The 24804-nt window shown below is 43.6% G+C and overlaps 2 protein-coding genes across 2 annotated transcripts in view; one reads left to right on the forward strand and one right to left on the reverse strand.

Moving 5' to 3' along the window:
* Positions 1–8330, reverse strand: part of LOC119372571 (POC1 centriolar protein homolog A) — an 83083-nt gene extending 74753 nt beyond the window's left edge. Inside the window, exons 1-2 of the mRNA XM_037643050.2 lie at positions 8292–8330; positions 8059–8154 (exon numbers count right to left, since the gene is read on the reverse strand). Coding sequence (XP_037498978.1) covers positions 8059–8143 — 85 coding nt within the window. The 5' untranslated portion in view covers positions 8144–8154; positions 8292–8330. The remainder of the gene's footprint in view (positions 1–8058; positions 8155–8291) is intronic.
* Positions 8331–8774: 444 nt separating this feature from the next.
* Positions 8775–24804, forward strand: part of LOC119372572 (quinone oxidoreductase) — a 30655-nt gene continuing 14625 nt past the window's right edge. The window contains exons 1-3 of the mRNA XM_037643051.1: positions 8775–8965; positions 14186–14338; positions 17076–17251. Coding sequence (XP_037498979.1) covers positions 8870–8965; positions 14186–14338; positions 17076–17251 — 425 coding nt within the window. The 5' untranslated portion in view covers positions 8775–8869. The remainder of the gene's footprint in view (positions 8966–14185; positions 14339–17075; positions 17252–24804) is intronic.

Consider the following 24804-nt stretch of genomic DNA (forward strand, 5'->3'; position numbering starts at 1 on the left):
CCTCTTCAAACGGGAAGATTGACCGTCGCGGCGTCAAGAAGAGTGACGCAAAAAATAATCGTCACGTGATGAGGTCAATATATGACGTCATCATGACGTCACAGACCTCCTAAATTTGTAACTTCATTATGACATCACCATGACGTGATATAACGTAATGTCACATGATGACGTATTTACACGACATGGTCCTTTTGCATTGCCTCCATGATCGGTGATGGCGTTATCATATGACGTCATCATGACGTCACAGATCGCCAAAATATGTAGCGTCATTATGACGTCAAATAACGTGACGTCACATGATGACGTATTCAACGTCATCATCGCTTTGCATTGCCTCCGTGATCGGTCACGGAGGCCGTGCAAAACCGCGTTAGGTGCAGAACGCTTTTGGAAGGAGGCGCGGGAGAATCAATACATCGACTTCAAAGAAGAAGATGGCTTTCGCCTTCTAGTCATCTTAAGGATCCTGTGAGGTTTTTAATTCAATGTATTTAAACAATTACTTGCGCATCTGCAGCCGATTTTGTGGATGCTGAGCACGGGGCCGACGATCAAGAGGTCGCACGGGAGGGTTCTGAGATGGTATCGCACGTGGTGAAAGGTAGCGCCTTATCCATCCTGTGGCAGATAAGCATCATTTGCCGGCGGGAAGCACGCACGAGCCATCGTCTCAGTGCGCACTGTCTGCTACTCATCGAACAACGCAGGCCCGACGCAGTAATGAAAGTCTTCGTCGCGGAAGTGCTTGTTGCACACAAGACTCGTAGCCGATGGCTACTTGCCGGTTCTTAGCTTTACAACCCACGCTTCACGCAGTTTCTTGTCCCGCGGTTACCGGTGCAGGCTGACACTGGGCTCCGTTGCGTAAGCCCGGCACTGCGGCACCGAGCGATAGTGCCCCATGTTCGTCGGCTTCAGAGGCAGCCACTCTATTAAAATGGTTTCAGTTGAGCAGAAAATGCGAGCGAACTTCCGTATTTGAACAGACCGCAGCGCATGTGGTACTTGAAACGCGTTTTCAAAGCACGCGGCAGCGCTTCACAAGCAGCCGACGCGGCCGTTGAGACCACGTGATCCTGCCAAGCACGTCACGCCGACGGTGGCGCCGGCGTTTCCAGAGGTGGGCCTCGAGGCCAATAGCTGCCAGACATCAATATACATGGTGCAAACTCTCTTATATCAATGTACAGCAAACATTCAACTACTTCTGTAAGGGCACGCTTTACTTTCGTGTTATTCCGATTCCTATGATGGAGGGATCAACCATGATTTTTTGTTATTAAGCACAGACACCAATAACATTCTGACCGTGTCGTTATCACATTGAAGCAGGTTAACCGCAATGCGACAATGCTGCCTTTACGTCATCAAAGCCGCCATGTTGGAGCACCGGTAAGTTAAGAAGCTGCATCCATGACGTCACGTGCAAGCAATCCATATCAAGTTATCAAGTTACATATTCAGAGATCTAGCTATGCAGTGATGCTACCGAGGACTTCCGATTTGGAGCAAATTCTGGAGCAGCAAAATTTTAATTTTGGCGCCCTTGGGTGCAGCAGAAAATTTCATATTGGAGCAGGTAATTTTGCATCTAGGAGCACCCTGGAGCAGCTAATTTCACAGTCCGGAGTACAGTGGAGGAGCAAGTTACATTTACATTCTGGGGCTCTTATGAAGAGCTAGACAAACATCTTGATTCATTGCAAATCTGACGGAGAAAACGCTCTTCAGAGTGGTCGTTACTTCACTCGATCATGCAAAAATGAGGGCGTCATGGATTTGGATGTCGTGAAATAATCTCTCCAGCTTTCTTCAAGTCAATCAAAGAAACAGAATACTGGATCAATAAAATTGTATATTATGAAATAACATTCTAAACGCAATTATGTAGTCGTCAATGTGCAGGGCTCCTGCCAGAAATCATCTTAATAAAATGTTGCACTTTAAATCAGCAGAAGTGGCCGAGAAACGCCACGACATACAACAGTGCCTCGATGCTAAAAAGTCACAAGGTCCCTTCTTCTGCATTCACCGAAGATGACTCAAGGCCAGCTTCTTCTGCTCAGTTGATTGTATTGATTCTTTTGATTTAGTATTGAATATAGCCTCAATTAGATGCCGTGTGGCACTTGGAATGAGCTACTAACAGCGTTTCTGAAACAGACGACGCCAGCCGACGAATCGCCACCACACTTGATCGCCACTGATTGGCTTAGAAGTGACGAGCCTCTATGTAGAGTGGCGAGCCGACTTGCACAACAGCAGTGCTTAAAGTCTTGGCTCTATCAAAGGTGGGGTCTCTAGTTATTAGAGCAGAGATGGAGAGGGAAATAAGGAGGGAGAGAGAGAAAGACAGCTGTTAGATTGCTTTACGCAAGATTCCATACAAGCAGGCAAGTTAATTTTTAAAGGTGTTTTCTTCTTTTGCTCAATTAATGACGCAGACCTGAAACAAGCGATCCCCAATCTCTGCCATGGTGCTTGGAGGTATCTGACGTAAAAGAGCTCAAAGTAAAACAAAGTGTTGGCGGTTCTACGTATGTGGTATTATTGGTGAAACCACTATTTTAGAGTAGTCATGACATCAAGGACAAAGGTAGCTTTTCTGAACAGTCTCGATGGTCTGGTGTGACAGAGACTTGCGCAGGGATGATTTAAGTGCGAGGAAGCACGTGCAGGAGCCTTGAATGTTTTCCGATGGTGCCCTCGCAGGTAATCTCGGCGCCAATCTCAGTAGCGCAAGACACATGGGGCTGAAAGCCCTCCTCACCAAGTAATGCTGAGCTAACAGTGCACACTTTTTTTTGCATGGACAGAACTTTTAAGATCGGTTCATGGTACACATAGCAGCTCGTACATTTAGCAAATACACAACTCTACGTTCTAGCAAGGGAGGTCTCACATGCCTCATCAATACTGGTGGGGTGCCTGAGAACCCCTGAGGTCCCCCTGACATTAAGCACTACACAAGAGAAGCTGAGTCAGCACCGTGCATGGCGTCATGGATTAATCGGCACGCATGCGCAAGCAACGTATCTATAAATGTTGCATCTGTTGCATGGCTGGAGACAGTCTAGTATCTATAAAGGTTGCGTGGGAGCCCTGTTTCGTCTTTAGAATAATCCTTGGTCAGTGGCTGTGACTCTGGTGGCCTCAAAGCTGTACATGAAGCACCTGTGATACTATTGCCGGTAATAGACACCATCAGACTTGAAACTCTGGTGCAGTTTGGTGCAATTTACGTCTATTTTATCAGGATGGTGCAGTAAATCTAATATGATGCACTTTGGCACAATTGGTGCAAGAGTGTAATCACTAGAGGCCGGATTTTTAGGCATTAAAAAAGTTTGTTTTAGGTGCCAGAAATAGGCAGGCAAAACAACGTTTTAGGCTTCCAAAACCATAAATATAGGCACAATAAATTTTCATATAAATGCAAATAATTTCAAACGAAGACGTGCACGACCTCTATATACGACACGAAAACACAAATGTTATCGCTTAAGATGGCACAAAGGCGCCAACAGTTGAATGTAGCCGTGCAATTGTGCTTTGTCCCGCATGACTCGCAGAACCCGTTCCCTTCCGTGTTTTGCACGGTGAGTCAAGTGTGCACTGTCGAATCAACACACTCCTGGGTGTCTTCACGGCATGATTGAGAAGGGCAGAGTAGGAGCAGATAGCCAGATGGCTAAAAGACTAGAAGGAACGGATTCCTCATATTGGCTGGGTCGAATCGCATGTAGCCAATTTCTCCCCTGGCAGTGAGCCACTGGCGTAGCCAGGGGTGGGGGTGGCGGGAAAGGTTCGGGAGGTTGACCTCTATCTCCTCGCAACTTTTCAGTTTTGCATCTGTATGTATGCACGCACCCGTACAAACACACACACGACGAACATACATAAAGTATGGATGAACCCCCCCCCCCTCAGAAAAAGATGTCTTGCTACGCTACTGCAGTGAACACCTTACAATGTAAATTACTAAAACAAAAGCCCTGTGCATGTCAAATTTTTTTTTCTTTTTTTCCTCTTCACTTTTTTTTCCGCTGACGGCTGTCTACGGTCTCGCATTCGCCAACCGCTCGCTCCATGTCGTTGCAGTGGCGAATGCTTGCCGGCGTGTCCCACTTCACGGCCGCTAGCGGTTCTTTCCGGGAGTTGGTTCAACTAGAGGACAAGGTTGAACGCCATAGTTCCGAACAGTCAATGTTACGCGGTAACATGAATAACGGTCTCAAACTGCTCCTGGGAGCAAAACTTGAGGCTAAAAAGCGTTCATATAGGCGCCAGCTTTGAAAATAGGCATTTATAGGCATTCGTGAGCATTTAGGCACAAACGCGAAAAATAGGCATTTATAGGCACTATAAAAAACACAATAAAAGCCCGTCTTAACCTCCAGTTCATGCTCATATATCAAAGTGGTGGAACAGGAGCGCAAGGAACGAAATAGGCATTTGCCTAAAATCCGGTCTCTAGTAATCACTAAAAAAACTAGAATCAGCGTTGCCTATCAATACATTCCATAAGAAAGATATCTGTGTTATCAGCAAACACTGTAACACCAGCAATTTACTTTTTTATAACTGCATTTCTGAATTCTACCTCTCTTCTCTGAAATCTACATAATAATATAAAGATGAGAAAAAAAAGCAACATCCTTTATCCTTGAGTTCCAGCCCAACTCACAACGCTTGAGTATTTTAGCATTCCATATCTCTCTATAGTGTGGCTGATGTGGATGATAATGCAGCCTGTAATCTTAGATACGGCAGCAAATGCCACTCACTGAGCTGTGCCAAAATATCAACTGTGATGTCCATACTGCTGACTGCACAACAGTTAGTTTGCACACCACACCCTCTGTAAACCTGTGCAGTTATCTGCACATAGGCATTCTGTAATGAAGAAGACACAACACTAGTGCTTTTGGTAGATGCAGATGTAGACCCTAAAATTTTGGCTAGCACCCACCCAGGTAGATTGGCCAAGAATCGGCTAGCTTAGAAAAAATGTTTAAAATATAAAAAAGAGAATAATTTGTCATTTTGTTTAACAAAAATTTTAGATCTTTTATCAGAATTATTTTTCTGACAATAAAAAAGGGGGTTAAATCAATTCTTATCAAATAAAATTAAATTAATAATACACAAGAAAATATAATGGGGCCTACTTTGGTTAACTATTACGCTTTGGAACCGTGGCTATTGTGTAAATCCCCGACTGTGCTGTGAAATCTTGAACGGCATTTGCATAGGCTGCTTTTCCAAACCATTTTATAGACCTGGCGTGTCTCTGTGGTAGAATACCTGGCTGCCTAGAAGAATGGTTGGGTTCGATTCCTGCTGGGATCCTAATTTTTATTCTTTCCATTTGTCGGGTCAACGCTGCCGATGTCGGTTTTTCTTAAAGGCCAACTCCGGCAATTTTTTGAGGTCGATGGATCTCAATGAAATTCGCTGGGTACGTTCCTTTGCACGTTTCCGTCATTTATGCCAAATTACAGGCTTGAGACATGCGCAGATTGTTTGCAAATGAATTTTAAAATTGTCTGCAAACGCCCTCCTGGCTTCCCACAATTATTGGCAACATTGCGTCTGTGACGTCAGTATCGGGAAGGCGGCGGAAGTGACGCAGCCGACGGCACCGCTAACTTCGGCGCTTCGGCCGCTACAGCGAGCGTCTGCTGTCACAAGGCGACAGACAGCGTTGGTTTGGCCGGCGCTTCGCTGGTCATCCCGGCTGTCACAGTTTTCATACTCCGCGCCGGCGTGACCGGCATGCCTTGCACGACTTCCGGTTCGTTCGTAACAACGTCTACGTCATACGTAGACAGCACACTCGGTTGGGTTTCGGTTTCGGTGTTGCGCTTTCTTGCTTATTTAAAATTATTCTCCAATTTGCCGAGTATTTCTGCTATCGGGCCCATAACAGGAGCGTCTGAGGAACATAAAAGCACCATTACTTTGACATGGCCAAAAAATCGCCGGAGTTGGCCTTTAACGCTCTCGCATTTAAATTACCAATGTCTGTTCTCACCGTTCCTGGGTAGATAAAACTGTCGATCACCTATGGCGCATACCTGTACGTCACGGCCCGTGGTAAACGGGTATGTGCCACACATGTCTGGAGGAAAGGGTTTGACGACGTACGCGACATGATTTTCTAGTTATTCACGTAGTGACTTGACAGTCATGTTCGTCAAATCCTCTTACCCTCCCATGCCAATATTGGTCTACATCAAGTTAACCCTTTGCGGATTTGCCTATATTTTTGACACAATCATATAAGAACCGGCTGTGGTATATTCATATAAGCTACAAAGAAATAGTATAAAAGCAATTTCATCGAAATCAAGTCAGTAGTTTACTGAAATAAAGTGGGACGTATATGTCCCACTGACTCATGAGGGTGTGTTCAAAAAGTGGGAAAACACTGTCCCACTGTCTAATGAAGGCACCACCTCGAGATTGCATCAACGGTTATCCGAGATGAAACGGCCGAAGCAAGTGGCACACCGTATCACTTCTCAAGTTGTGCTGAGGAAAGTTGTGGGGATCTCATTCCAGCAGTAGAACACCACCTGCACCTCTTGTGAGCTGTCATAGTGCCGTGGTCTCTTCCTGTAAAGCTTACTTCACCACATGCACCAACTTTTTTTTTCTCCATTCGCCTATCCTTGCTTTGGCTGTCGAAATTGTCGAGTACAGTTGTTGTCCCTGAATATGCACCTACTTTTCAAGAGGTGTAATTACGCTGAGGAATGAGCGAGGGAATACAGCAGGGGAATAATATTAATTATGATGTCCAGCAGTAAACATGAACCAATGCTTGCACAACAGTTAATTTGCAGACCACACCCTTTGTAAAGCTTTGCAATTATCTGCATATAAACATTTCGTAATGATGCTGGCACACCGCTAGTGCTTTTGGTGGTAGGCGGAATATGAAGATCAAATAGTGCGTCCGACGCTCCAACAATTGAGTTACAGTGGCGGTCGCTTTTCCATCCACTTTACTGGGTATTTATGTTTGTGAAATCCTGGCAGTGCTAGTCAGTGGCACTCGCAGGCACTGTCATGTCATGTCATGGCATGGCACTGTCCAAACCAGGACAGAAATGTCAACGGGACACCAACGCCTATTCATCAAGTCACTAAGCCAAATACTCGGCCTCTGGTTGGTCATTTGAATGGGGCTGGAGCAAAGCCAAGCTGACAAGCAGACCTGGCCCGAGACAATGCACTTCGGTCAAGTGTGCGGCCGAGGATACACACCGTCCTCCTACCGGCTAGCAGGTCCCAACCTGGAGAACGCACTCGCCAACAGGTACGCTAGATCACGTACCCACTGGAGACTTGATTCTCATGGAGAATTGAGGTCCACCACCTGGCCAGAGCCACGTAACTGTGCTTCAGGGCACATGTTCGCGACTCTGGTTACGTAATTAAGGGTTATAACGCCATATGTAGTAGATCTAGCTGTGTCTCATCACTTGCACCCTAATGAAATGAAATCAAAATAAAGTTTAATCAAAGACAAAGAGGGCTTACATAATAGTTAAGAACAATCTTATTTGTGGCTAGCCCCACGGGCGGATACAAGGGGGGGGGGGATGCCCTGTCCCCCTTAATTTTTTATAAGCTCAGTATGGGTGCTGACATGTAGGCTCACATGTAGGCGTCAGGCTTCCCATAAGCTGACCCACTGCTCGGAAAATTCCTGTATCCGCCCCTGACAGTGACCGATGCTCAAGGCCAAGGTTAGGGAGATACGTTGGAACACACCATGAGTGCCTGAACTACGAGCGGAATGCGAAAGTGCCTACACAAACTAGCACGCACGCTATCTGACGACTCTAAAACGACGGTGCGCTGGCTTGACGCAACACTTTCTAATAAGACGTCGCTTGCGCGTGTACAAAACGCATCTCTGAGACGTTAAAGTTGAAGAAATTCACGTTCGCGATAGGCAATATATGTGAGCAACGCAGTACAACGAGGGAGGTCTTAGAACGGGCGTTTGAAGAAGTGAGGAACCATGAAGCTTCTTACCCATTTGTTTGTCATCCGGACTGAAGTGAATGCCGGTGATACGTCCCTTGAGGCCCTTCAGCTCTCGTTTAAGCGCTGGCTCCATGACTACGAAAGCTGCAAAACAGAAGATCGAACACACACTTTCAAACGAACTCAACGTCAAACGTTCCCGCGCAACGAAGCGAACATTTTTCGAAACGCTTTTTAAACGCCCTCGAACTAATCTTTCGATTTCACGTCTCCGCGTTTACCTTTACTGGTCGAAATCGCAGGGCGATCTGCTTTGAGTTTGGCGCAGTGAAAGAAACGCGCGAAAACACCGCTGTTTCTCCCACGGTTCAAATAGTTCAAATGTACCGGCAACGAAAATTAATAAATACAAGAGTCGGGCTTGTTTCGACTTGAAACGGCTTGTGGTTTTTGTTGGCTAGATGTAATGTCACAGATGACGACCAAGACAAGGTGGCTGCCCTGACGTAATTTGTAATTTGTTGTACGCAAAGACGTAGCCTTTGAGATTTGTAACTGACACTTAGAAAAAAAAAACTGTCAACTAGCCTGGACACTTTTTACACAAAAAATACGACGTAAATTTACGTATAAACGAGAATATATTTTGTTAATGGTGAACAACGTGCGTATGTTGCGGTAGCCCACTAAATGGTCGTGAGCAAAGAACAAGAAAAAATGATCGTTTCGCGAGCGTCGTATCGCTATCGTCTCGAGCTGCGTTGGCTCTGTTGTTATCGTATTTTCGCTTTTTACGGCGCCAATATAACGAGGACGCCCGTCTACTGAGCGCTCTCTTTTCGACGATCGCCTGATAGACATGATGATGCGAGCGATCAGAGTGAGCAAGCTGGGCGGTCCCCAAGTTCTTCAACTTTCGGAGAACGTGCCCATCCCCGAAGTGGAACCACGCAAGGTAATAATGGCCACCTGTGTCGTCTGCTAGTGGACTCCACGCGTAGCAGACACTAAATTGCACAAAACTACAACTAGTGCAATTGACGCAAATTCTGGGCCAAACCTGCGCTATTTGATGCGGACGTCGTGCCAGTTAGCTCTGCGATAACGCCGTGCGTCTACTTTTCGGTGTGTAATTGCGCGCATATGTATATAGTAAACATCTTGCGCGCGCGTAGTGGGGGGCTAGCAGACGCACGCGCGTAAGGGTCTTTCCTTTCTGTCTAGCCTCGCACGCCACCGGAGGGCTCACATTGTTGTGCAAATAAAAATTATTATTATTATTACTCAATGCGCACTTAACGCGTGTGCCAAGGTCTGCAGTTTGGAACGGATCGATGCATACTGGGCTGCAAACTTGAGCGATAATTCTTGGCGTGCAGGTTGTTGTTCTGGAGAAATATGACCTCGTTATATTGTTAACGTAACGCGCGCGTCGGCCTCGCCGGCCTCTCGAGCCAGATCGACTGACGAGGATTATATTGGCAATCGCTAAGGCGGATGCATGCCTTTTCGGGACAGGCACAGCGCTTATGCACAACAACGACTCGTGATTGGCAATTATAATTGCATTACGTTGCTGTTATATCGGAAAGAGCAATTCCACGGACCATGCATGCATTCATTACGCTTGTGCGATCGCGTATGCACGGCGCGAGGAGGTGTTGGACGGGTTTTTGCGGCTGATATATCGATGGTTGGTACCAGGTAAATTATGTTTTCGCAGAGGACTGTTTATCAGCCACTTTTGGAATATTTAAGCAAAAACGAAATATTAATTGTAATATCTATATGTATACATATAAACGAAAGAAGGGGAATTTTAAGGGCTCGTTTTTCTTTGCTAGACGCAACATTAATTAAAGCTAACAGACAAGAAAGCCAAGGAACGTATATATAGGGGATGTTATTTGTAGTAATTATGATACAAATGTGAAGAAAGTAAAGTGCACGAAAAGATAACTTGCTGCCTGCAGGGACCGAACCTGCGACTTTCGAATAACGCTTCCGATGCGACACACACAATCTGCAGTCATCACATATACGGGTGACTGTGGTGGGTGGGGTCTGGGTTATTTCTAGGCTTTCTGGAAAAAAAAGTTGCATGGTGGCACTATTAAATTTGTACATGGGTACAACTGTCTTGCTTTTGCAGATTTCTGCAAGTACAGAGTAATGTTCAGTGTCTAAAAATAGATTAAATAGCAGTGCATTTGAAGCCTTATGTCACACGTCGAATGTTTACTTTTGCTTGAAATTGATTCATGATCTCTTGTTGCGCTTCGCATTGCAAGACGAGGATGAGAAAAGAACTACAGGACAGGTGGTGCGCACCACCTGTCCTGTAGTCCCTGTCTCGTCCTCATCTCTTAAGCCGGAGTGCAACGAGAGATCATGAACCAACTGGCCCAATTCATCGCTCTGCCAAATTGAAATTGAACCTTGCACTGTGCTGATGTAGCCAGGTAGTGTTAGTAGGATTCAACCCTCCCCCCACCCCCAAATTTTGCATCTATATATGTACACGCACGCATGCAAACACATGCACAGACATACACAAAAGTATGGTCAGACCCCCCCCCCCATTTCCCTAAAAAAAAATTCTGGCTACGCATCTCTGATTGCGCTGCTTCAGCAGGTTGATATGAAAGATGTGCTGTAAACTGTACCACCATATATACATAGTATATAAAAAATAAGTGTGCCAACGGCTGAGCAGTAAAACACATGTGGACTTGCAAGCACGCAGTTAAATGTAAATAGTTCATACGTCAAGAGGAATTTAGGTGCCAGCTGCGGCAGTTATTGCACAGCCTAGATAGGAGGGCCGATGCGTTTCCTTATTTTGTTGCTACCGTATTCCCGGTTAACATTTTATGCCTGCGCGAAATAAAGGGAGCAGGAGACGCACACCCGTGCCACAATCCTGGAGACTGCAGATGAAATTTACTATACACAACAGACAGCGCAAAACGATGGCCATAAAATGTACAGCACATTCACCGTGCATATGTGCCACTCATCCTCTGAGAGTAAATTTCTTTCTGTGCAGTGTCAGTGGAAGCAGTGCTCATACTGTTGTCTTTCCTTTGATTCTTTTTAGTTTGTTCAAGAATGACAGCACAGACAGAAACAGCAATTCATTTTGACTTACTTGCGGCAGGCTGAGTTAATTAGTCCAGCTGGGTAGTTGAAGAAAACTCCACATGAAGCCTGTGTGATCCCCTTCAGGCATTTTGTTCCACTTGCAGTGTGGAACAAAAAAATCGTAAACTCGCCCACCCTGGGCTGACATTCACATCTTTTTAAGCTATGATCACTGCACTTGGAAATATAAATTGGTCTTGACATAAACTTCCTTATTAATTCTAAGTTTATTGCTGAATACTACTAAAAACAGCTTTAACCTTAGTTATCTAAGCTTGTTGCAAATACCGCGATTCCCAATTCAATTCATGCTTCACCACGGCTTCTGTTATTCCGTACTTGCCCTGGACATATCTGGCTGCTCTCCTTTGAGTATGTTCTATTGGAGAAATCAAAGTGGTTTTCTATGATTTTTATACAGGGCATGTGTACTCTAATATCGGTTTTATATGTGCTGTAAATGCATCAATTCATAGTTTTTCTTTTTTCAGCAAAGCACCTCATAATTAATCTATGACAGTCTGACTTAACCTGCACACTTAAAGCTAGTGCTTTCAAAAAGCAGGCTGCACTGGCATCTGCAACAGTGGTCATGACCAAGGTGCCCTATACTTGCTATTGCTTCGACATGTATGCCAAGGCACCTTATAGCCTGACCAATATGACGAGTTGTCACGCCAGAATGCTATCTTGTACTCCAGGCACTATCAGCACTACATGGGTTCAAGCACAGTGGCTTTTTCTTAAAGGATCGCTGAAACATTTTCTTGCAATCGGGTATGTGAGCGGGTAGGCTACAACGCAAGCACTTGATTTACACCACAATATCAGCAAAGCACCTTTTATATCAAGGGAGCTACGGATGCAACAAGATTACCCGTCTCCCAAGCCGTGATTTTTCCCCTCAACTCTTCACCAAGCGGTTGGAGCTAAAGTCTACTTTCTGCGATCCTCTGCCAACATGCTGTAACTTAGGAGTCCACTATCCGTGTTTTTCTGCTTGAGCTTTGCGTGCTGCTGCAAAGGTGGCCACTCTGAAGTCGCTCCAGTGACTTTAGGCCGCTTGCGTTTTCTCTCACAGAACCATGTGTGTATGAATGCTGAGAAGCCAGTCACATCGATCCCACAAGTGATGTGCCAAAACAATGCAGTCTCTTAAAACAGGGACAGCTGTAAATTTAACTTGGCGGTGTGCTGTGATCTGCAGCAATCAACATGTTTAAGACCGTACAATAAAGTACACTTTATGCAGGCCATTGCAACTGGTCACTTGATGACCCGAGGATTTGGCACTACAGGCACACTAGTTTTGTGAAAAAAATTGTGAATACCGGTTCAGGGCCTCTTTAATACTGGGGAGCTTCATGGTTGCACCATTGACGACTGAACCTATGAAGGCCAGTTTCTCTAGAACTGAGGACAGAACTGCCAGGCCACATTTTTTTTTAACTGGTGGCACGAGTTATGGACATGTCCCAGCACCATAGGTCGGCAAGAAATGTGTAGCTCACTCAGACTCGTTCGTGAAATATATTTTGCCCTTTGGGCTCACTTGGACTCAGGCCCGCCAAAATTTTCCTCAAGTGGACTCACTCGGACTCAGACTCACTAAAATTTTTCTCGATTGAACTTGCTCGGACTCAAACTCACCAAAATATTACTCACTCAGACTCAGACTCACGGCTTCGTCTGAATGAGTTGACTCATCAGTCCGTTAGCGTATAATTATCTTTTTCGACCGTTGTGTCTATGCTTGTTAACACCATTATCTTGCATAATTGGTGCTATACTTGGCACCTTTTGATCTCATGCTTTTAAGTACGAATTATCAGTGGTTGCAATCCAATTAATAATTATTTGGGTTTAACATCTCAAAACCACGATATGATTATGAGGGATGCCGTAGTGGAGGGCTCTGGATATGGTTGCAATCCAGTAAGGACATTTTTATTGAAAGAAACGACTCACACAAGATATTTTTATAAAGAACTTGCCGTGAAAGAGAGTTTGCGTGCGGAGGTCAAGGTGCCTTTCCCCTCCCTTTGTAACTCATGCCTCTGATCAATAAATGTTGAGCTAGCGTATGGATGTTAGTGCATGGAAGTATGTGTGAGTAGACGTGAGTATAAACGTGAGCTGACATAAGGCTGGAAGTAATGATGAAGTTGAGTAGATAGGACCATAGCTTGGCAAGAAATGTGGAACTCACTCAGACTTACCCCAGAAATATATTTTGCGCTTAGGGCTCACTCAGACTCGGACTCGCCAAAATCTTCCTCAGGCGAACTCACCCGGACTCACTCAGACTCCTGGCTCGATCTGAGTCTGGGCGAGTTGGCTCATGAGTGAGTTTGCTGGGACCACCAGTGTGGCCAAGACCACCAGTGTTGCTTTTGGATAGTTCTTGCTGTTTGTTTGTGCCACACGCTCCTGACTTTACCTCAGGAGTAAGTGCCTTCCATCATTACTACTCTTTAGAAGTGCAAATGAATCACACTGCTGTTTGTTTGAATTGATACATTTGTACTTCGCTTGCCTACTGTAATACAGTTTGCTTCAAAACACTTGTGGACATTTCAGTCACACAGATTAACAAAAACATCTAGAAACCTGTACATGTAGTGCTTCTACTGTAACAGTCATAAAACTAAATATTTTGGAAGTACATAATTTTACTTTTTTTTTCTACATGGCCTCTTGTTGTCAGGATGGGAGCAGTGGTACATGGTCACATGTGTCACTTCTCATGCCATCTAATGACATAATAGTATAGTAATATAAATCTAATAGTAGTATAATAGTATAAGGCTCCGTTTCTGTGTCCACTGCTGTACATGTCATTTGCTTTTTGGTACTGAGCCAAGTCTGAGCTCTGGTTATCCCTCCACAATGCACGTGCAGCTCGCTTTCAATGAAAGCAGTATACAGTGTTGTGTGAAGTGTGCAGGCTTGCAAACCACACTAAACATCATGTCGCAGATTGTTGTATGCTTTGTAACTTTAGTCTACACTGCAAATTGCTTCTGTGCAGGTCTTGATTCGTGTGAAGGCGGCCGGCGTCAACCCTGTCGACACGTACATCCGTGAAGGCAATTTTGGTCACTCCTTTCCGCTGCCTTATACACCGGGAAAGGATGGTGCAGGTGTGGTAGAAGAGGTTGGCGAGGGAGTCAGCAATGTTAAGGTACGCTCCCTGGAAGCAGTTGTGCGGTCAGCCTCGCTCGAAAGCTTTGAACTGCGTTGCCCTTTACCGTACATGGCTGCACTAACTGATTGTGAAAGCTGGCTGTGCAATAAGAACAAAATTTTTGTTCTTGCGCATTTATGCACAGTGCTGGTGTGCGACATATACTTTATGTGAACATTAAACGCAGAGACACAGTTGAACATTTATATTGAATCAAGATACTATGTCCCTTGACTGTCAGGAAGTTCTTTTTTTTTTATGGATGGCTCCAGGATTATTTTAACTTTTATGGCCCACTAAATTTTTCTGGGTTTAGATTTTGCCGTGAAAGAAGTTGCTGCTTTCTCTATTTCTTGCAGTCCTTGTTTTTTCTTTTTTGCTTCCCGTCTATAACAATCATACTTTCATGAAAACAGAATCGGAAAACACCTTGACGTTAAGTCTTTTTTTAATTGAGAATTAAGGAATACCACACGGTCAAAAGTCATCAGCAAACCTGCATTCGGTTGTCGCCTCGGTAGATCAATCTAATAATCGCTATTGTCTTTACAAAACGTCGGCCATTATGTTCTTTCAATGTCATATGGCACTTGGCAGGGACAGTCAGTGCAACTGCTTGCTTAGTAAGTAAGGTCAGCAGGGAAGCACATTGAACAGATAGCATAAATGGCATGCTTTTCACGTTGTGCATCATGTACTGACATGAAGGTACGACTGCTTTTGCCTCTATTTGTTGAAAGAGCGTGTGTCATGGGCAAGTGGGCACAACTTTTATAGGTGATGGCATATTTTTGCATTTTAGCAAGTTCATTAATTAATTATAGCCCCAGGGTCAATACACATCAGAGAATGGAGTAGAAAGAGAAACAGTAAAACAAGAATATAAATACAAAGAAGCCATAAAATGGTCGTAGTTATGCAATAATAGTTATCAAGAGACAGAGTACAGTAACACGTTAGAGCAGAAATATATATAGAAATACAAAAAAGGCAGCACAGTTTTTTTATTGTACTATAGGTTGCAATAACTATACAATATGAGTTATCCTAGGTTATATTAACACAAACAAAAAGAGTTGCTGGAAAGGAACTGTTGCTTTGCATCTAATAATGGCTGCCTTATCTTTTCTATCTTGATCTATCTTTACCTTTATCTCTTATGCACTTTTTGACATTGTCATTCCTTTATCACCTGTGATATGTCTATGCAGTTTTCATTAGTGAATTTCAAATTAAGTGGAAAATGATGTGACCTCAAATGACTCGATTGCCTTATCAGAGGCTTAGCTTGAAAATTCATGCATTGAATCTGTGAGAAAGTAACTGACATCTTTGAATTGTTTAGCTTATCAGAGACTTGCAGCTAATGTTGGTAAGCTCAGGAAAGCTGTGTATAAATAACCAACGCACTTGACCCCCTAGACTACATTTTGACAACCGACAACACCATTCTTGCTGCTATTTTTGTGCTGTGGTCGTCGCTTGTTTTTCTTGAAAAAAAAATTGCTCTATAAGTAGTTGCTACGCCCAGTTAAGGTGCTGTCTTGTCTCTCATAGCAAACCATGACAGTAAGAATAGTTAAGATCACAATAAAGGGTTATTAATACATGTAAACACATCTGGGGGAACATGATACACATGATAATGCAGAACCCTTATGGCAGAAAATTAGTGGGGAGCCCGTTCATGCAACTGGCACAGCTAAAATTAATGATAACAAATAACTCACATCATACATACGAAAAATATTTCTGCTTCATCTCCGAAAAGTAGATATTTGTTATATGCTGTTATTTATGAGAAGTATGGTTTGCTGGTACCGGGTGAACTTGTATGGCATTCTAGTGCGACCAGCACAAAAAAATGGCTCAGTGCCGTGTCTGTGTTTTTCATCATCATGGTTGTTTTTTGCTCACAGTCACATCAACATGGTCTTCATGAGATTTTTTGGAATTATTTCACTATACTATACAACAATTTATCATGTCTTTGTTCATCATGTAAAGTTTCAACTTTCTTCAACATTTATCCAAAGTGCTACGATAGTAATGTTGAAGTTATCGAGTCATCAATAAGTCATTTCGGAGACGCACAGATTTTTAAAAATGATAGACATGTATTGCTAGGGAAGGTGCGTGTGCGTAGTGTGTGAGTATGCATGTAGTGAAAATTTATTTGTACGTCTAAAAAAAAGTCCCTTATGCGTTTGCCTAAGACGACTCGAAGGCAAAAGCCATCTGCTTCTTCTTTTTTCTTCAGTGGATGTGTCTGTCCTGCCTCAACCGCATGCAAAGGGTTTCTGCACCTCGCCTGCTTTTGCACTGCCTCCGTGATTGGGCCATCTTTGACCAAGCAACAATGTCACGTGATGACGTAATTGTGTGACGTCACGTTATGTGACGTCATAGTGACATCATATGGTGATGTCGTCACACCATGATGACCTTTTGCATCACTTGTGTTGACGTCGACAGTCAATTTTTGTGCTTGGTGTGGCATCTAAGGCTTTCGCCTTTAAAAAATTACCGTATTTTCTCGCATATAACCCGCACCCCTAACTTTAACTCTACAAAAAGAAAAGAAAACATGCACATAAGCAACATCCAACTTTTTAAGCATATTTTTTAGTTTTTTGGTGCAAGTTATATGCGAGAAAATACGGTACGTGGAATCACTGATATGGCAGTGTCACTGCTGGAGAGTTTGAGCATGTTTCCCGAATGCACTGTGCAGCGGGGCGAGCGTGTGTTCTTCTCGAACAGCGACATGAAGAACACGCACGGCACGTACGCCCAGTACTGCCTGATCAACGACACCGACGTGTGGAGGCTGCCCGAGCGCATGTCCTTCGAAAAGGGGGCCGCCCTCGGCATCCCCTACTTCACCGCTTACCGGTCGATCGTGCTCAAGTAAGATTACCTGTGTGATGTGTTATTTTATACGCACACTAGTTCCTGGATTACCGTATCTTCTCGCACATAACCGGCACAGAATATACGGAAAATTTGGAGCTGATTTCGGGGTGTGGATTGCAGGGGTTTATCCGAAATTTTGATTTTTTTTTCTTTTCTTGGAGGGGGGGGGGGGGGGTTTGGGGGGTATAAATCTGCGGAGTGTTGTAAATGAATTTTGGTGTGCAAGTTGGCTCCATGGTACTGCTTCACGGTAATTCAAGAAAGGCAGCTTCATGAAAATATGCGGGGATTGTTTTTCAAATATTTTATTTTGGCGGTTTGCATTCGGGGGCATAGTTTTTATGAATGTGCGGCTTATAAGCGAGAAAATAGGGTAGTAAAATGCTGTTTGTAGTTTGGGACACTTTGGAGGAATGGTCACCTGCCAGTTGAGGTTGCAGAGTTTTTACATTCACGTTGATGTTTGTTTGCTTTTAGGTCTACTTATGTGCCAATTAAGTGTTGTTCTTTTTCTTTACTTTATCCTCTTTTTTACAAACTCTAGAACTTTTCATATGCACTGTTTAAAAGCTTGTACAATATACAAGCTAGTTAAAATGGCATGATTGGGAAAAAGCGATGCATAGTTCCACAAGGCACACAACAGGACACTTTTTCGCTCATAGTCATGTCGTGTGTTTTGTAAGCCTTTGAAGCACTGTTTTTCAGTCTCGTGTACAAGTATATCCAACATTATCAGCTGAAACAATTAAAGCGCCCATGTTCTGTAGACTAGGATAAACATACGTGGATATAAAAGGTAACAGCTTGAAGGGGTAGCTCAAGTACGCTTTCACAGTGCTTTTAAGCATAGACACATGCCGTTCATCTATGAGACAACATTCCCATTGTAGCAAAGTCCTTTACTGCAACGAGCCTGGCACATTAGATAGGGTAATACTCTTTGTCAAGATAACACATGGGTGAATGGAACCAAGTCGCACGAAGTGCAAGCAAGCACAAAAGATATGAGGGAACTCCTTATTTTTACGCCTCTTATCTCACTCTGTGCATTAGGAATCCACTCAAAAGGGGACTGCTATCTGCTGTATGAGATAAAGAAAAAAAAAGAAGGGGGCACTGAAGTGTCGCTTTTAGCAAAAACAGTGGCAGAAATGACAAATTAAAAAAAAAAAATGAACTGTATTGCAGAAAAGTTTGCCTAAAGCGAAGTGAAAAAAATAAAAAAGAATAACACTTGTGCAATAGCAGGGGCAATAGCATACAGTAGTCGTCAAGTCAAATCACATTAAATCTGGCTGATGGCTATTCATCTGACGTACGTGTCAGTACAGTTGATGTTACTTGTCTGCTGCAGTATTTGCCGGGTGCAAACAGTTTGATTTCTATGGGCCTATTTCGCCACCAATTAAGAGCTCAAGCACCGCAAAAGTACACTTGTGGAACCTGACGATCACAGCGATGAGAGTATCGCAAATATATCTTGCCACTCTTTGTGGAATTAAACATTAATGTAACAGTGCAGTTGCTTCGAGCATAGAGCATTGTTTGCATTTTGCTGTTGCAGTTCTGGATTGCAGCTTTTCCGTTTTAGCCGATTCTTCCGGAATAAATCATGTTTATTAGATTTGATTTCAGTGTGGAATATGTTGCAAATTTCGGTGCACACAATGTGGATATTTTTCTTCACACTACATCAGCGATGTTTTAGACATTACATCATGTGGTGACTCATGACCTGGAATGCCCAGTTCCTCTGTGTGACCTGTGAGATTATGCGATGTTTGTTGCATCGTTAAACATTTTGACAGAGCTCATTCAAGACCTGGCAAAGCTCAAGAAAGAGTAGAGAACTTATAACTAGGGGTGTGCGAATATCAAATTTTTCGAATACGAATCGAATACGAATATCCACCTTCGAATATCGAATCGAATATCGAATATCAGAGGAAAAATGCCTCCACAGTAACAATATTTTATTTAACATGTAGCTTTTTGAAAAAAAAAGACATCCCTAGCAAAAATGCCAATAGGATTTCCTATTGGTCCAATAGGAAATCACTATTGGTTCTATAGGACATCTATTGGAGCTGTATTGGTTGTATAAGACTTCTATGGGTACCAATAGACACCAACAGCCACCACCTATTGGTGTCTTATTAGACCAATAGAAGTTGTATTGGTCAAATAGGGGCTGCCTTTTGGTGTCTTATTGGACCAATAGGAGTTGTATTGGTCAAATCGGTGCTGCCTATCGGTGACTTATTGGGCCAATAGGAGTTGTATTGGTCAAATAAGTACTCCTATTGGTTTCTTAATGTACTAACAGAAGATGTATAAGGCCAACAGGAGTTTTATTGTTCAAACAGCTACCGCCTATTGGTAGGTGTTTATAACATCTTATGACTGATTGAGCGCGTCGGACCCTATCCCGATCAAATTTCTTGATCATGATTGGCTATATTATACGCAAGCTGCAGACGGGATCAATTCACTTTTGATAAGTCTGATCCCGATTGAGCTTAATCGTACACCGTGAGACACCGTGTGCAACTCACGCGAGTAAAAGAGTTATATAAAAAGGCTGCGTGTCGACCACGGCGGTACGGTGTCTCCGTACATGCCGTGCGGTAAACGGGCACTATAGTAAAACACGCTAAAGAAGAACTTGCGAACGAATCGGCAACACAGACACCACAGAATAATAATAAAGAAACCGCCATGAGATCACAACCGGCATAGAACCAGCCAGGTGACGAACAAAAAAAAAAAAGTGAGACGGTGCGCGGCGTGGCGACGCTGCATGTGTGAACATTTTTTTTTACACGTTCCTTGGTTAAGCAGGCTAAGCCATGTGCTAAGCTTTAAGATAAGCTTTGGATAATATGTAAAGTTTATAACTATTTATGCTAAGCAATATAAGTAGTGCTGTAAAGATACAGGAGAAAGAATTGTGGATCTGCAAACGCGACCGACCGTGCGTTTGGCGCGCCATCCGCGCTCGGCCGATACGAAGACAAGCCCAGCCTGCGGCCAAGCTAAGCCAAAACGTTGTGTCTGTCGCCATAACGCGCGCTTTGTGTGATCTCGATGCTTCACGTAAGCCTGCTTACACGATGTTTGCTTTAGTGTGCTTCCGCGACGATAACGTGAAGACTGTGTTCAGCGTGCACCAGATGGAGACGTTCTGAGCCATAAATGTCTTGGATTTCGACCGATTTCGACTCTACAAAGTGGCACCAAGAATAATGGCAAGACGAGCAACAAGGCCCATGTGCTCCGATTGTTTGGTGAGTTGAGTGGGCATGGTAGTTACTCCTATTTAGTATTTATTTGATATCGCCTTTTTTTTTTATTCAAACTTGGGACGAAGCTGAAAGGTCGGGAAAACAAGTCCCTCGTCCTTTGTCTCCGGTATTTGATGACAGCGAGACCAGCAACGCCTCGATTGCAAGTCCACACGCTCTCAGAAGTTGAATGATTGAGCGCATATATTATTGCAGTTTGTTTTTGTGTTTGTCAGTATGCACAAAAAAACGTAGCATAGATTAGAGGTAAAGGACAGGCGCCCTGCTCGTGAGTGTAGTTGGAGTCTCGCAAGCCCTTTGTAAGTGTTTACAACGTGCGTGTTAAGCCGAAAACGCGTTTATCGCCTCATAGTAAAACGCTCTAGTCGATGCTGTTTGTGTGTTGTAGTGCGCGCCAATCGGCTTATCATACTTGTTCGACATAATGTCACAAGAACCACAGAAGGCCACATGATAATTCATTATACAAAATGTGCATAGCATATGTACTGCACTGGTGCGATTTTTTATTTCATATTTTTTTATTCTTACATACTGCAGCCCAATTAGGGCTATCGCAGGAGTGGCTTTATTAATGTTGTTGGCTTAATTGCATAAGCACGTAGCATGCAGCACGTGTGTTATATCCAACTCATTGCAGCCTGACTGCTGTGTTGGGCTTGCAACGATATGGAATCTAGGCTGCCTTTACTACTGTCTTACATATTACCGTTGCCTCATCGTGAATCTACCCTAGCTTAATTTATTTCATGCCATCTTTAAGTTGAGATTTAGTGGCATGCTCTAGTATGATAGTCGCACCACCATCGTGAAAAAGAGCACGTCACAGATAGTAAGTGATTATTGAGTTTGCTGTAATTTAAGGACGAGTTTGCAGTTCATTCTTGGGTACAGCTCAAAAAACACAGGACGCAAGCGTGTAAACGGGATAAGGTGCTGCTTAATTTTTTAAAAAATTTTGCCCCTTTCTTTTCCTTCCTTTTTTGCCGCAAAATTTTGCCGATATACTGTTTTCTTTCCACGCAATAAGCCTCAGTTGGGTGTGTAATATTTCACTCAGTTTTTTGCTATAGTTCAGCTCCTGCAACATTGTGAACATGTGCAGTGAATTAAGGTCTAGATAATTTCTCACTGTGCCGTCTACTTACATTGCTTTGAAGGTAAACTTTAATTAAACATGTGTTACTGTTTCTGATTTCATGGCTCTGTTTATTTACAGAATCTTTCAGGCACTTCCTCGAGTGCGGATGAGGCCCGCAAGATCGCCAACATCATCAAGGGCCAGAAGAAGCACTTGTAGTTTTGATTATGAGAATATATTTGAACATATGTCTCATTCATCCACTGTGATTATCATTGCAGGGGCGCTGCCACAGTGTGGGCCTTCTGCATGACGACAAGACACCCATAAAACACTTGCGCAAGACTAATTCTAATGGGGCTGAGAAGTGGGCAAATACAAAACTAATACAATGCCAGCAGGCAAATACAGAACCAATAGGCCAATATAATTCCAATTGGCTAATAGAGAACCAATACACCAATATAGATCCAGTAGGCTTATATAGAACCAATAGACCAATAGCCAAATACAGTTCCAATAGACCTATAGAACCAATAGACCAATAGGTGTCAATAACCCAATAGGCTATTGGTTTTTTATTGGGAATTTTTGCTAGGGATTAACAGTCTGACTGGCAACATAACATACACTGCTATCTCCAGAACACAATGTCCAGGCTAGCACGATGCGCATCACAACACAAGCAAATATCACGGCACAATGAAAGTAATGACTAGATGTTATCATGAAGAAATATAAGTTGCTCCACATGATCAGGCAGCAGGCGCTCCCTTCTAACCAGGGTGTCGGAACGAAATGTTTTTCGTTTCGGTTTTAGTTTCGTTTCACCGCAAAAAGTTCCGTTTCGTTTCTGTTCCGGAACGAAAAAAAAAAAACGTTCCGTAACGGTTCGTAACGTTTTTTTTTCTTTGTATAAAAAGAAAGTATGAAAAAGGTAAAGCAATCATTAAAAAAACATTGGATTTGTGATGTAGTTACTTGCCCTCCTCTTAAGAAAGTGGGACAAGGGTAAAACACGTTCTTCACAGGAGCGGAAGTAACTGTACCACGAATTTCTACCAACTAGCACAAACCAGTATTAATTTCAAAGTCATAGTATTTATTTTCTCACAAGACAAATACGAATTTTTTTAGTTGGCTTAATTCTTTTTGTCAAGGGAGTGAGCACGATCGCAGAAGTAGCACGTCATTGAGTGTACTCTCTGATGTGCGAGATCGCTGTTCTGATAACAAAGATCGCCAGGCCTGCGTGAAACACGCAGCAAGTCACAGCAAAAGCTAGAAGAGCGGACTTTGTAGAGCCTGTTGTTATCTCTTGGGGCAACTAATACAATTAAACATGCAACGTACCCACTACGTTATAAATCGTCGCAAGTTTTCTGAAGTAGCGAAGTTCCCACTATGCCATTTTTCTTCATTCTTCGGAGAATCGCGGTACCCGCTACAGATCTGTAAGGCATTATCTGCACTTTGTGCTGTGGCTGATAATGAAGAATTATGACTGAGCACTTTGCAGTGGGTGGGAAGGAGTGTTGCGGAATGGGCGCCTCCATTCGATACCAATTACATTCCGGGGAATTAGAACTTGCCGCAATTCCATTCCTTTCAATTCCTCGGAATGAAAAAAAAACTTAGCCCATTGGCACTAAGGGAATGGCCTGGCAGTCCGATTCCATTCCTGTAATTCCTCAACGTAGGAAAGGCATTTTGATAGTTTTATCGAGTTGAGAATGAACGCCCCATAAAGCTGATGTCATCGAATGCATTAGGAACTGGAAAAGTACGCAAAACACGTTGCCAAGGTCGAGGAATAGTAGCTTGGTGACATATCTCGTGTAGTACAACCACCCTACTAATTCCCATAGGGGCAGTTCTCCCGCTACCGGTAGTATTTGCGTGGTCAAGAAGTTTGAACGAATGGTGGTGTTTCAATATTGTTTAAGCTTAAATCTGTTAATGCTAAAATGACGACATAGCGTATTTTTATGCTGACAAAAGCGCCTTTGCATCGAATACGGAGCACTGGGCCGCACTGCCCGTCAGCACTCACGCTTGTCAAGCGCGCCTCGCAAGCATGGAGGAGGTGAGGAGAACTTTCTGTGTTCGCCTGTGCGCAGGCATGCAATGTCTTCCTTGTCGCAAAGGTTATTTACGTGTGTCAGGTACTAAACTGCTCGTGAGATAAAGATCAGGCTGTGCATAGAGTATTCGCCACTTTCGTGTGAGGGTATCAATGGGAACCAACGCGCAGGGGTAATTTGTTTCTCCCTTCGGTATCTGCTGGGACAATGCATTTGTTTGTACACTAACTTACGCCTCCGTTTGTAGTAGGCGCGTTGCTTATAAATGTACCGTGCTTGTAATAAGCTAAGCCATTTTAAAAATACTGCTTTAGTGTTAACTTGCGAGGCTCTGACTTAGTAACGTTTGAAGCTTGAAAAACACCACGTAGACGAAAACGTCCTCTATTTTCGGAAAAAAGACGTAATCCATTCCCATTCCATTCTTCCGAGCGTTGTCCCCATTCCATTACGGGGTCGCGAATATGTTGAAGATTCCGGAGTCATTCCAATTCCGGAATGCTAACTCCGCAACACTGGTGGGAAGCGTTAAACCACACAGTCTTTGCGCTATTAGCATTGTGTGATGACTGGTTGTTATTTTACTCTTCTGCCACGCTATATTACATATGTTAACGCGATTCCTTGCGCGACATGACGCCTGTGTAGAGTGACACTGTGGTGGAAGACCCGACTGCCACGCAGAGGGCGCGGATCCTAGAAATTTGTTTCTCATTTAATTTTTCTTGTACAACGCGATAGCGGTCACGTACACCGGCGGCTGCGGACAACTATGGAGTCAAAATCGGCTGTTGTAATCTCATAACAGCTTTCGCTGTAACAAACTTCAGCGCCGACAATGCTCTCTCCTCTCCACTTTGGCCTGCTTGACAGGCGCGCAAAAGTCCACTTGCGTTAATATGAACATATCTGGTTGCCACTGTTCTCGTTTTTCGCACAATTTCAACATATCTTTGCTTTGGATTTCCTGTCTGAGGTACGCGCTAATACTATACCCTGAGATATGCTCACATTGCATGAGCTCAGTTGTTCCGGATTGCGAAATTTTCTCGTGAACCGAAAAAACTATTGAAA

This window comes from Rhipicephalus sanguineus, chromosome 10, assembly GCF_013339695.2.
Source record: "Rhipicephalus sanguineus isolate Rsan-2018 chromosome 10, BIME_Rsan_1.4, whole genome shotgun sequence".
Lineage (NCBI taxonomy): Eukaryota > Metazoa > Arthropoda > Arachnida > Ixodida > Ixodidae > Rhipicephalus > Rhipicephalus sanguineus.